Here is a 12,244-nt window from a genome sequence, read left to right on the forward strand (position 1 = left end):
TGGATGTTCATGGAAGCACAAAAACATACAAATCTGCATAATATGTCCCCTTAAAAGGAAACAACACATTCACCAGTGAGCCACAACTTTGAAATGTTTTCATTATAAATAAAAAAAACTAAATAATGACCGCTGGAAATAATCAGCAAACCTCAGCCTTATTTTAGCATGAAATATATCAGTCTTAACATAGCTACTGATATAATTGATGTAATCTGAATCTATGCTGTTGAAAGATGTGTGTCGGCCATGTTTTCAGTGCACCTGCAGGTCGTAGGCGGTGTAAGGCGGCAGGCAGGGGGCAGCGTTGTGGTACAGGTTCAGGGCAGTGGTGGGAGGAGGAGGAGCAGGGGGGACGGGAGCAGCGATGGCCTCAGGTTCAGATGCAGTCTCTGAAGCAGGAGCAGGCATCTGGAACAAAAAACAACACAAACTGGTGTTTATTTACAGCAATCTCCTTTACTGTAGCAACTCTGCCAGAAACAAGAAAAGAAAAAAAATCCAGCTTTTAAAATCCAGACAAATTACTATTATTACTGGCACTTCTAACAATTTCTGTGCAGGACAATTATACTGAACATTTTTATTAATTCACAACAAGACAAGAGATTATACCACTTGAGTAAGACAGACATGTTGATATTAATCACAGGAACGCAGATACTTGCCTAAACTTGTCCATATGTACAATGACAGCATTAATAATTCGTTTAAAACAACTGGAAGGCTGACAAAGAAAAACAGTTTTATCATGCAGAGTGAGCAGGATACTAAGAAATATAAAAAATCTGCTGCAAAAAGTGGCATAAGCCTTTATAATTATTAGATGATGGTTATAAAGTTGTTTTTGAGACGTCAGGAAAAATCATTTCCTGTACTACAATTACAAATTTGTAAAATTTGCTAAGTGCTTCCCAAGGCAAATGGAAAATAAAGAAAAAGTCCATCTGATGACCACATATATGTGAGACAAAGAATAAAAAGTAACTATCTGACCATTATTTGGTGGAAGGACAGAGTTTATATATTTAGTATTTTATCCTAAGTTACAGCGTTGCCACAATATAGGATACTTTCTGTGACCATAGGGATGGAAAAGTGTGGTGTAAAACTGAAACAGCGCCTCCTACTGTGAATATGGTGCAACATCGGTGATGTTAGGACTTACAGTGTTTCTGCAGCTGATTGTCTGCTAGGAGAAGTGAGGAGAACGATTAATTATTTTAGCTATAAGCTATTAATATTTATTTTTATGGATCAGGAAAAACAGCTTTTATGGTAAAGAAACCCAAAAACCAAACTGCATCATAATTTATCATCCAACATGTGGACCAAATTCAGAGAGGTGAAAAATACTCACATTCTCTACTAAGTAGAAGTACAAAGATACGTGTCTGAAAAATATTCTAGTAAAAGTAAACATACAGGCTGAACTGTTTTACTGATGTAAAGGTAAAAAAGTACAAGTTTTGAAATGTTAAGTGCAAAAAGTAAAAAGTAACTTTCACCTTCAAGAATACAAAATGAGGCTAAAATAAGGCTTCAAAATGTTCAGTATAATTGTCCTGCACAGAAATTGTTAGAAGTGACAGTAATAATAGTAATTTGTCTGCATTTTAAAAGCTGGATTTTTTTTTCTTTTCTTGTTTCTGGCAGAGTTTCAATAAGGCTAAAATACTTCAAAAGTTCTGGTCAAACAAAGTACTTTTTTACTTTTGCTCACAACATGCACTGTGTTGGCAAAGAGATTCAAAAACAGATACAGATTCGGTCAAATTTTTCTGCAAATCAAACCTTTAGCAAGATCATTTATTGCACAAAACATTTGCATTTGTCACTAATCGTTCTTTGAGCCAAAAACATTGAGGGATGTTTTTAAAGACGGAGAACGTCTTGAATCTCTCAATGAGTTAATCTGTTGTTTATGGAGGAGGGCAGATAACCCAACAGTTGTACTCCAGTGAGAGTAGAACTACTTCAGCATATTTTTACTCACGTAAAAGTAAAAAGTAGCCCATACAAGAAATTACTCAAGTAAGAGTAAAAAAGTATATGGTTAAAAAAAAAAAAAGTATTCAAGTACTGAGTAACTGATCAGATTATCAATCATTTAAAAATTACATCATCAAATGGACCAAAATATAAAATTATGTGGAAGTTTTGGTATGTTAAGGACAAAAATTTGAACAATTCATATAAGTAACAAAATCAGGCAAAAGAAAATTTTTTCTTTCAATAAAAAAGATGCAGGTGTGCGTCTGTGAATTTTTATTTAAAACATGTTTGTTTTTCATTCAGCGGGTAAAAAAATCCAGAAATTTCACTAAAGTAAAGGTAGAAATACTTCAAAATAAAACTACTCAAGTAAAAGTAAGAAGCGTAGAAATACTTATATAAGTAAAAAAAAATGTAAAAGTTACTCAAGAAAATGTAATAGAGTAAATGTAACTAGCTGCAGCCCAACTCTAGTTGTTACTCAGGTTAAATCCTCCCTGCATTATTATTATTATTATTATTATTATTATTATTATTATTATTATTATTATTATTATTATTATTCTCCTTCTTCTTCTTCTTCTGCTGCTGCTGCTTTGGTGAATTGCCGTCACTATGACACACTTTTTTATATGAGAAGTGGATTCTTATCCTCGTTTTAATACGTCTCCACATCATTTTATTTTAATCATAGAAATAATGAGCCAAATGTGAAAATGTAAGGAGTAGAAAGTGCAGATAATTCTTTTAAAATGTAGGCAGTAAAAGTAAAAAGTTGTCAGAACGATAAATACTTGAGACCAGATATCAGTAAAATCCCTTTTCCTTTTGGACTTTATATCTTTGCCTACCATGTCCTTGAAGCCTCCCAGCACAGCCGCAGTGATGATGCCCAGAAAAAGCGCCACGATGTTCAGGATGGTCGCAGACCACAGCAGGTAGTAAAGGTGCACAACGTCCTGGCAGCTTTTCACATCTGTGTATTCATGGTAGCCTCCCATCACTTCTGCACGGCTGGGCCAGTGAGTGGGACAGAGAGGGGGACAAAGGTCACAGAGGTCACTGAGAGGGTCAGTGATTGGCTACTCTTCAGTTATCAGCAGGAAACTGTTATCAGGTTTTGATTTATGGTTGCAATCGTGGGAAAGGGTTTCACTGAGGCTTTGAAAAGTCGAGCAGAACTGAAATGGATGGATAAATGTCAGGTCAGCCACAAACAGAACATGCAGAGATGAACTGAACAACACTTTTCTATGATGGTGTTTATTATTCATAACAACTGCATCTACATGGGAAGAAAAATGCTGGACTGATCTACAACGGGCAGTATCGGTCTGGAGAAGGGACCTACTTCCAAATCATGGATGACTTCCTAAACTTTTTCAAAACATCTTTATTCTGAAGTCCCATAAGAGGTTCTCTGAAACAAAAGTCAAAAAGAAAATAAACATTCTTGTTCTGATACAATCAAAGCTGCAATGCAAACAAATCTCACGCTGAAAATTAGAGATGCACCGATTTGACTTTACTGGCTGATCCTGACTGGTACTTTATTTGGACAGATTCAGTTTTTTTTAAGTGCTTAATCATATGGGAAAGAATAAATAAAAACATAATGGAGGATTTTGGACAGAGGTAGTTTTGAATCCAACAGAAAACGAAGGAAGATCAAGAAGATCCCATTTTGGGATTCCCTGACTTTCTTCAAACTCAGAAATTTGTGAGAGTTCTTGATGTCTGACAACAAGGCGACCTTTAAATCCAGCATCAGGTAACTTAATTGGTGCATCTCTACTGGAAATCGAAACAATGAAAGAAGCACTTCAAACCACGTAGCCACAGTTTTGTCTTTGTTAATTTTAACCAAAGTTTTCCTCACCTCCCACAGTTGTAGAGGTCACAGCAGTAACAGGTGTTGCTCTTCACATGCAGCTTACACGACGATCGAGGCGTGTGGCACGGCACCTGGGGGTCACAAGCTGCTTTCAGCACCTTAACGCTGCATCGCTGCGGGATACGACAGCCTCACCCACACACAACTCAATGAAGAGAGAGTGAGACATAATAACGGTGGCTTACGTCACGCTCAGACGCAGAATCACTGGACAGATACCCACAGCGCCCGGCATGCAGAGGCCGGAGGTCCTGCAGGAGGACAAATCACATCGTGTTGGACTTTTTCAAGTAACAAAGTAGAATAAAAAGACAAAAAATAACTTTAATAAATATCAGGTTTCAGCTATTTAGACTCTGAAGCCTAATGTTACTCTAATGTGAATATTATTAAGAACCAGAAACAAAACATGGAGAAGCAGCATTCAGTTTTTATGTTCCTCTAATCTGGAACAAACGTCCAGAAAACTGCAAAACATCTGAAACACCGAGTTCCTTTAAACCGAGGCTGTTTAAAGCTGCCTTTTGGTTCATAATAACTGGGACACTGATCAATATATCTGATATATTTTAATGATGGGATTTGATTAAATGCAATGTTTACTGGTGTTTCATAATTTGCTACCATGTAATGTTTTATAGTGTAACAACACACTGCCTTGCTGCTGAAACAAGCTATGAAAATAAACTTGACTTAATAAATGAAGTGATAAACAACAAACAGGATGAACTTGTTTATTCATGTTGCGTCTTCTGGTTTGTTTGTCTCTGGTGTCCTGGGAAAAGATATATTTAGGCCTGCATGTTCAGCCTTGTTTGGTTTTTAAAAGAGTGAAAAATGATCAGGCTCAGAGCTGGACTTCTATTTTTATTTACTTAACTGTAAAACTACAAGTGTTGTAGAAACAAACACTTAAGGTTTTTATGTCTCTTTGTGACTCCAAAATAATAAAAACGTATCCATGACTGGTGTTTGTTCACCTAATTATACACAAACTACAACCAGGATGGAAGTTATTGAACTGGTTCACATTAAAATTAGGTTGATGGCAACGAGGCCTTCAAACTTCAAAAGATTAAAGATGAACCAACAAAATACCCATAAAACCTGCTAAATGTTTTTCCAGTAAATATAAGAAAAATTTAATTGAGGCAGAGCCACTCAAGGTTTTTTCATTATTTATTTTGAAAGGTATAAATCATTTTCAACATGCCAATTCTGTTAAAATGTGTTAAAATTGTCATCTTTAGCGACATACTTGTGTCATTTCCTATCAGAAACAAACGTTTTGGCTTACATGAATAATTATTCATGTGAATAAAATGTTATAATTTAGGGCTAAACCTCACGTCAACCTCTTTTTATATGCTCCAGTTCTGAATAGTGTGTGTATTGGTATCAATGCTTTGATATTCACAGTTTCTTCTGCGTTCGGACCGTGTGTGTTACCTTTGCTCTGGTCACATCTAAGAATAAATTACAAATCTAGGAATAAACTTTAAATGCCAGATCAACTGTCAGATGATTATTGGCTAAAATAATCAGAAAGTAGGTGGAGCCATCAGCTTCACTGTCAGTTTCAAGCAAACTGCAACCTGAGGTGAGTAAACAGAATGAGATTATGTAATATTATCACTGTGATGTTTTAAGTTACATCTACATTGATTCAGTAGCAGTGACCAAACAAACGGTGTTTGCTATGAAGTTTAATTATTTTTATGTGACATTAATTCACCACATAAATGAAAATAAGACACTAAAAGTGCGGTTAGTGACATATGTAAGTGTTTACAAGCACTTCAGAGTAGAATTGCTTTTGTAGCATTTCAAACATGTCTGACTGGTCGGAGTCCCCAGTGTAGGATTTAATTATACCCTTTCTAGTATATATGTGATCTGGTTTAAAACCTAAAGACGAATGCGACGACCGTCAGTGGATCATTTTAATGGTTTATCTTTTATAACAGGATCCCTGTAAAGTTGAGTGTAAACTTACAAGAATCTTCCATTTTACTGACAAATGAAGATCCACTAATGGGGATGCTCCTTTTCACTCAGTCATTATTTAAGCACAATTGTATTAAACATGCATTAGTGATCACTTTGCATCATGACGGCTAATTTTACCCACAGCTAAATTTTTTTTTTCTGCCACCCATTTACTGCAGACAGACCTTACCGAGTCTTTGTAATGCTAGCTAACTCTAGTAGCTTTAGCTAGCATGTTATTTGTTTTAAAATAACACATAAAATGATTGGTTATACTTACAATGTGCCTCGCTGCAAAAACTCCATCAACAATAGCGCAGCAAAAGGCGGCAACTGCTCCGAAACTGATGAAGACAATAGATGCAACTAACTGTGGAAGAAAGCAGGGACGCATCAGCTTCAGGATAACTAAATGTATATTACATTTGTTTTATCACCGCTTGAGCACTTAGAGCCTTTAAATAGGACTCCAGAGTCAATGGGAATCCTCCCAAGAGGCGCCACTGATTAGGGATAAACTCTATTGCCAATATCTTGTCACTGAAGTTTTGATTTGATCTTTTAACATATTTCTGAATATAAATAACACATTTTCAGGTTTAGGCGTTGAATGTTTGGTCGATTATACCCTCTGGTTTTGGATGATGTGCACCTGAAAAGATTTTTGCTCCTAATTTTTTACTTTATGACGAGTAACTATGGAAAAACAGGTATTGTTTTTTTACAATTGCAAACAGCTGATTAGCGCCTCAAATGCTCAAATATTTGACCTACGACCCTAAATCCCAGAGGAGTTGAAAAGGAGGCTTCAAGGATGCAAAGAGAGAAGGAGGGAGTTCAACGTCTCTCTGACAGAGATTTGAAAAGAAGCAGCAAAAGCAAACAAGGTGGATTAGCAGTGCTTGCAGCTGATGGGACTGTCATACAGAAATCATCTTCAGTCAGAGGCTTCTTCAGATTTGCTGTGAAACTGACTGCTACTGGATTTGTTGTGAAACTGACCTGCTACTGCAGGTGATGCGCTCCTGCATCACCTGCAGGAACGCAGGTAATGCGTTCCTGCCCAACGCATCACCATCCACAGCGACTTTCTGAAAGTACTTGGATGACATGAGTAACAACAACATTTAATTTCCTTTTAATATTTTTGAACTAAACAGAATCTATAGTTCAAGAAGTGCTATTATTGTTGGATAATATACTAAACAGTGTTGCATAAATGCATCTACAGTATTTTCCGCACTATAAGGCGCACCTAAAAACCTTCAATTTCCTCAAAAGCCGACAGTGCGCCTTATAACATGGTGCGCCTTATATATGGACCAATATTGAGCCACAACAGATCTAGCAACTATGGTTTTGCCCCGTAGAAGAAGCGTGCGGTGCATGCTGGGATAGTTGTCAGAATGCTGGTTTGTTAATAAAGTTTGATAATACATTTAAATCCATGGGGGGAGAGAGGCGGGGAAAGAGAAACAGAGACTGTGGTGGCAGCATGTTGATTGGTCTGTGTTACCCAGAATGCAGTTGGGCACAATTTCGCAACACCAACACCGTGAGTGAAACAACTACTGAGGCACCCTACTATATAAAGTACTCAGAGACCACTTTACAAATGTAGATGTAATTATAGAGTATGGAACAAATTAGCTATGTGCTAGTGTTCTATGTGCCTTATATATAAAAAACGTTTTAAAATAGGACATTCATTGAAGGTTCGCTTTATAATCCGGTGCACCTTAATAGTGCGGAAAACGGTACGGTACATATTAACGCAATATTTAGCCAGCTGGACAGAGTCTCTTGGACACAGATGGCAAAAGGTCCCACAGTGTAGGAGTACAGATGAAAACATCACAACGGATGTCACCATCACAAGATATTCTAAATCACTGACGGATGCAAAGCAGTGAGCAGTTTCAAATGAAAATGTTTCGGCCTTTCAGTGACACAAAAACAGCAAGCATTGAGTTGCACTCACGCCTGTTTACAAAAGTTCTGCATTGAAAGAGGAAAGAAACCCTAATGACACCACTTACTGAGGAAAAAGAATCAAACAAAATTAATGGATCTCAGTGGTACTTTAGAAATTAGATTTGGTCTTTTTTCTCCTGCCATGTTTCCCAGTCTCCTGGCACTCTGTTCTGCATGTTTCAGATGTTTTCCCGATGCAACACCCGACAGCCAAAGGAGTAAATTATGTCAGCAGCTTGTCATCGACTCCAGCAGAGGCCTGTTTACTCACCAAGCAGCAGCAATCAGGTTTACTGAAGCAGATAAATAAATAACAAATACATTCACTATTTTTGTATGTCTACAAAAACACATCCTGGATTTTCAAGGGATGAATGGAACTGAAGGAAGCAGAAGGAAAACTTTTTTATTAATATTTTTGGTTTTTATAAAGCATAAAACTTTATAAAATGAGGAGAATGTAAAATTCACTGCAAAAACACACAATTTTACCAAGTGTTATTGGTCCAGTTTATAGTGCAAATATCTTAATAAACTTCAAACAAAGCTAAACTAATTTACAAGAGACTTTCAGAAAGATACAAGAGCTTGTTTTAAGTAAATAATTCCCACTAGATATTTATACTTATACCAAGATATTTTTCCTATAAGTGAAATAATATTTTTTCATCAGCATTAAAATATTACTGACTTGCTGAAAAGTTACTTATAACTACATAAGTTAGTTTTGTTTTATGTCAAAAATAATAAGATATTTGCAATGGAAACTAGAGCAAGAATATTTGGTAAGATTTTTAAATTTCATTTTCACAGTAATACTGTAAACTATCAAAATAAAATTCTAAGCATACATCCAATCTTTTCAATCAGTGGCTAAAAGAAATGGGCCTTTTTGTCACTATTATGAATCAAAAAAGTAGTAAATCGTTAATATATATACTAATATATTTACAGTATACATTAAAAATGTTTCAGTTAAAAGGAACTGTACCTTCAATTGTGTCAGTGATGTTTTAGTAAAAACAATTGTTTCTTGAGATGGGATTTGTGATCAGCTTTTGTTTGCTGCTGTAATCAAATGTGTTTAAATTTAATGCTTTTTACAAACCTTTAGCAGGGACGTAACACCTGGGAACATATGGTTGGTGCAGCGGTTTAGATAAAAGCTACAAACCATAAAAATAATGACGATTATTCCAACAATCCAAAAATTGTACTCAAGTAAAAGCAGCACAACTTCAACTTATTTTTACTCAAGTAAAAGTAAAAAATGTAAAGTTGTGTCCAAATTCTGCTGTTTTAAAGACTGAATTTTTAATTTTTTTCTCCTGCTAGAGTTTTGAAAAGATCAACTTGAAATTTCCCAATGTATGATGTCATTTAACTAAAAAAAGAATTACTTTATATAGATTACAAATACCAAACTCATAAAAAAGATGCAAAGTAACAGAATGACAAAATGAACAGGATTTTTTTTAAATAAAAAAAATGATATATATAAATGACATGATTACAAAATAACAGATTCAGGTATAGCACTTTTCCAAATCACACAAAAAAACTATAAAACTAATACTTCAGTAATGCAAATGTACTGTATTTTAGAAGAGAGTGAATTACTTGTGGTGTTAAATTACTCAGCAGATAGAAAATAACTTCAGGTGTGTTTATCTAATGCATTTACTCACAGTGGGACGAGCATCCAGAAATTAAGAGTGGAAACACATCATAAAAATATTACTCCAATAAAAGTAAAACGATCAGTGACCACTGCTAAAAGTAAACTGAAGTAAATACCTCTGCAACAGTCACGTTCAGTCCTCTGAACCCTGACCAGATGGTGCAAACCTCCAAACTGAACGCGTATCTATTTCTCATGTTTAGGAAAAGATGTAAGTCGTCTAGATGTGCAGCCTGTCATCACTTTTTATGTAACCTGCAATAACATTTCAGCAATGCGCTGCAGCTCAGTTTGCTGTATCACTGGACCGGACCTCCTGCTGCGCTATAGGTAACTATAGCGCCACAGCATAAAGCCATCCATCAGTTTTGACGGGCCGAACCTGGCACCTCCCACCTGTTCTGCTCATCTGCAGTTTCCTCCCACCCTCATTTTGGCTGCAGACATCTGTCTCCTCCATTTACAGCCCGTTTCTATTTCTGGCTGCGTTCGCCCTCAACTCACCCCTCACAGTCCCGTTTATTTGCAACAGTATGCAACGCAAATCTCCTCAGCCCAGTTTGGACTCACAGGCTCAACTGGAATGGATAAAAAAGGACCAGCAAACACAAAACACAGCAGAAATAAAGGATGTAAATCCTCTTACCATCTGCCTCTTGTTCTCTATCAAATGAGCACCGATGATTCCCAGAAAAGAGCCAAAGCCGAGCTGGAAAGAAAGAAAATATTCTGTTACAGGAGATCGTTCATATGGCGGTGAATTTGAGCCACATTAGAAATCAACAAAAAAGACGTATAAATTTCCACCGAAAAAAGGCGGAAATTTGAGACTAATTGCAGAAATTTTCAAGGAAAAATAGCAAATTTCTGTTTTTGAAAAGTCAAAAATTTTCTAGAAAAAAATTCAGAAACTTTTAAATTAACCTCTGAAAATTTCTCAAAAACCCAGAAATGTCTGAGTTTCAAAAACCAAAAATCTGAAATTTCCATCCATCCATCCATCCATCCATCCATCCATCCATCCATCCATCCATCCATCCATCCATCCATCCATCCATCCATCCATCCATCCATCCATCCATCCATCCATCCATCCATCCATCCATTTTCTTCCGCTTATCCGGGGTCGGGTCGCGGGGGCAGCAGCTTCAGAAGGGAGGCCCAGACTTCCCTCTCCCCAGCCACTTCTTCCAGCTTCTCCAGTAACCCCAAGGTGTTCCCAGGCCAGCCGAGAGACATAGTCCCTCCAGCGTGTCCTGGGTCTTCCCCGAGGCCTCCTCCTGGTGGGACGTGCCCGGAACACCTCACCAGCGAGGCGTCCAGGAGGCATCCTGACCAGATGCCCGAGCCACCTCAACTGGCTCCTCTCGACGTGGAGGAGCAGCGGCTCTACTCTGAGTCCCTCCCGGATGACCGAGCTTCTCACCCTATCTCTAAGGGAGAGCCCAGCCACCCTGCGGAGGAAACCCATTTCGGCCGCTTGTACCCGTGATCTCGTTCTTTCGGACATGACCCAAAGCTCATGACCATAGATGAGGGTGGGAATGTAGATCGACCGGTAAATCGAGAGGTTCGCTTTTTGGCTCAGCTCTCTTTTCACCATGACAAACCGGTACAGCGCCCGCTTCACGGCAGACGCTGCCCCAATCCGCCTGTCGATCTCCCGCTCCCTTCTTCCCTCATTCGTGAACAAGATCCCCAGATACTTAAACTCCTCCACTTGAGGCAGGACGACCCCCCTGACCCGGAGAAGGCACTCTACCCTTTTCCGGCTCAAGACCACGGCCTTGGATTTGGAGGCACTGAGCCTCATCCCGGCAGCTTCACACAAGCGAACGTGAAATTTCCAATTTTTTTTTTTTTTATTCTAAAAAATTTCTGAGATCAATCTCAAAATTTCAAAGTTTTTTTTTGGTGGGGGAAAAATTTTCACTTTTCAAACACAAATACAAAAATAATAATCCAAAACAATTCTGAGATTAAATTCAAAATTTCTGCATTTTCTCTGGAAAATATTAAAATTTTCAAACAGAAATTTCCACATTTTTTTCTAAAAAACAAACAAACAAACAAAAACTGAGATTAATCTAAAAATTTCTGAGTTTTTTTTTAGTAAATGTTTGACCTTTCAGAATTTTTTGTGGAAAATTTACTCTTTCAGCTGTGAAAGTCATGAGACTATCATACAGAAATAATCTTCAGTCAGAGGCTTCTCAGTTTGGTTGTGAAACTGACTGCTACTGGAGATCCTTCCTGCCCAAACCATCACCATCCACAACACATTTAATTTTTAATAAGTAAACTATTTTTGAATTGAATTAACTTCATATTGCAACATAGCAACAGTCTTCATCAGAGGCTTCTTCAGATGTGATGCGAAATTGACTGCTACTGGAGTTCCTTCTGGATCACAGCATCACAATCCACAACAAACCTTTGAAGATGCTTAGATGATATGAATTATGACAACCTTCAATATAATTTCCCTTTGAGATACATAAAGTGTTACTTGCATTGAATATCAATCAAATTTTACTTTATAGTTTCAAAATTAATGTCTCTGAAATGGTTTGATTCAGATGGTCTAAACATTAAATCCACAGAACTTGATCTGAGTCTTTTAAATGCCGAAAACAAATTTACTGACTGGAAGACTCAGACTTCATCCAGCATCTAATGATTGCAATACTAAATAATGAATGCAAAACACT

The 12,244-nt window shown here is 37.2% G+C and overlaps 1 protein-coding gene across 5 annotated transcripts in view; it reads right to left on the reverse strand.

Annotated features, from left to right (window-relative positions):
- tmem255a (transmembrane protein 255A) overlaps positions 1-12,244 on the reverse strand; it is a 30,726-nt gene that overhangs the window by 3,739 nt on the left and 14,743 nt on the right. For 3 of the 5 annotated variants that reach the window (XM_081611726.1, XM_017307262.2, XM_008420629.3), the window contains 7 exons: positions 10,180-10,242; positions 6,159-6,248; positions 4,075-4,140; positions 3,875-3,960; positions 3,347-3,415; positions 2,847-3,009; positions 265-411 (listed from right to left, as the gene is read on the reverse strand). In XM_081611726.1, coding sequence (XP_081467852.1) covers positions 265-411; positions 2,847-3,009; positions 3,347-3,415; positions 3,875-3,960; positions 4,075-4,140; positions 6,159-6,248; positions 10,180-10,242 — 684 coding nt within the window. The other 2 variants (XM_081611727.1, XM_008420631.3) reach the window with 2 other exon arrangements.

The sequence above is a fragment of the Poecilia reticulata genome, chromosome 10 (assembly GCF_904066995.2).
Source record: "Poecilia reticulata chromosome 10, P_reticulata-male-v2, whole genome shotgun sequence".
Lineage (NCBI taxonomy): Eukaryota > Metazoa > Chordata > Actinopteri > Cyprinodontiformes > Poeciliidae > Poecilia > Poecilia reticulata.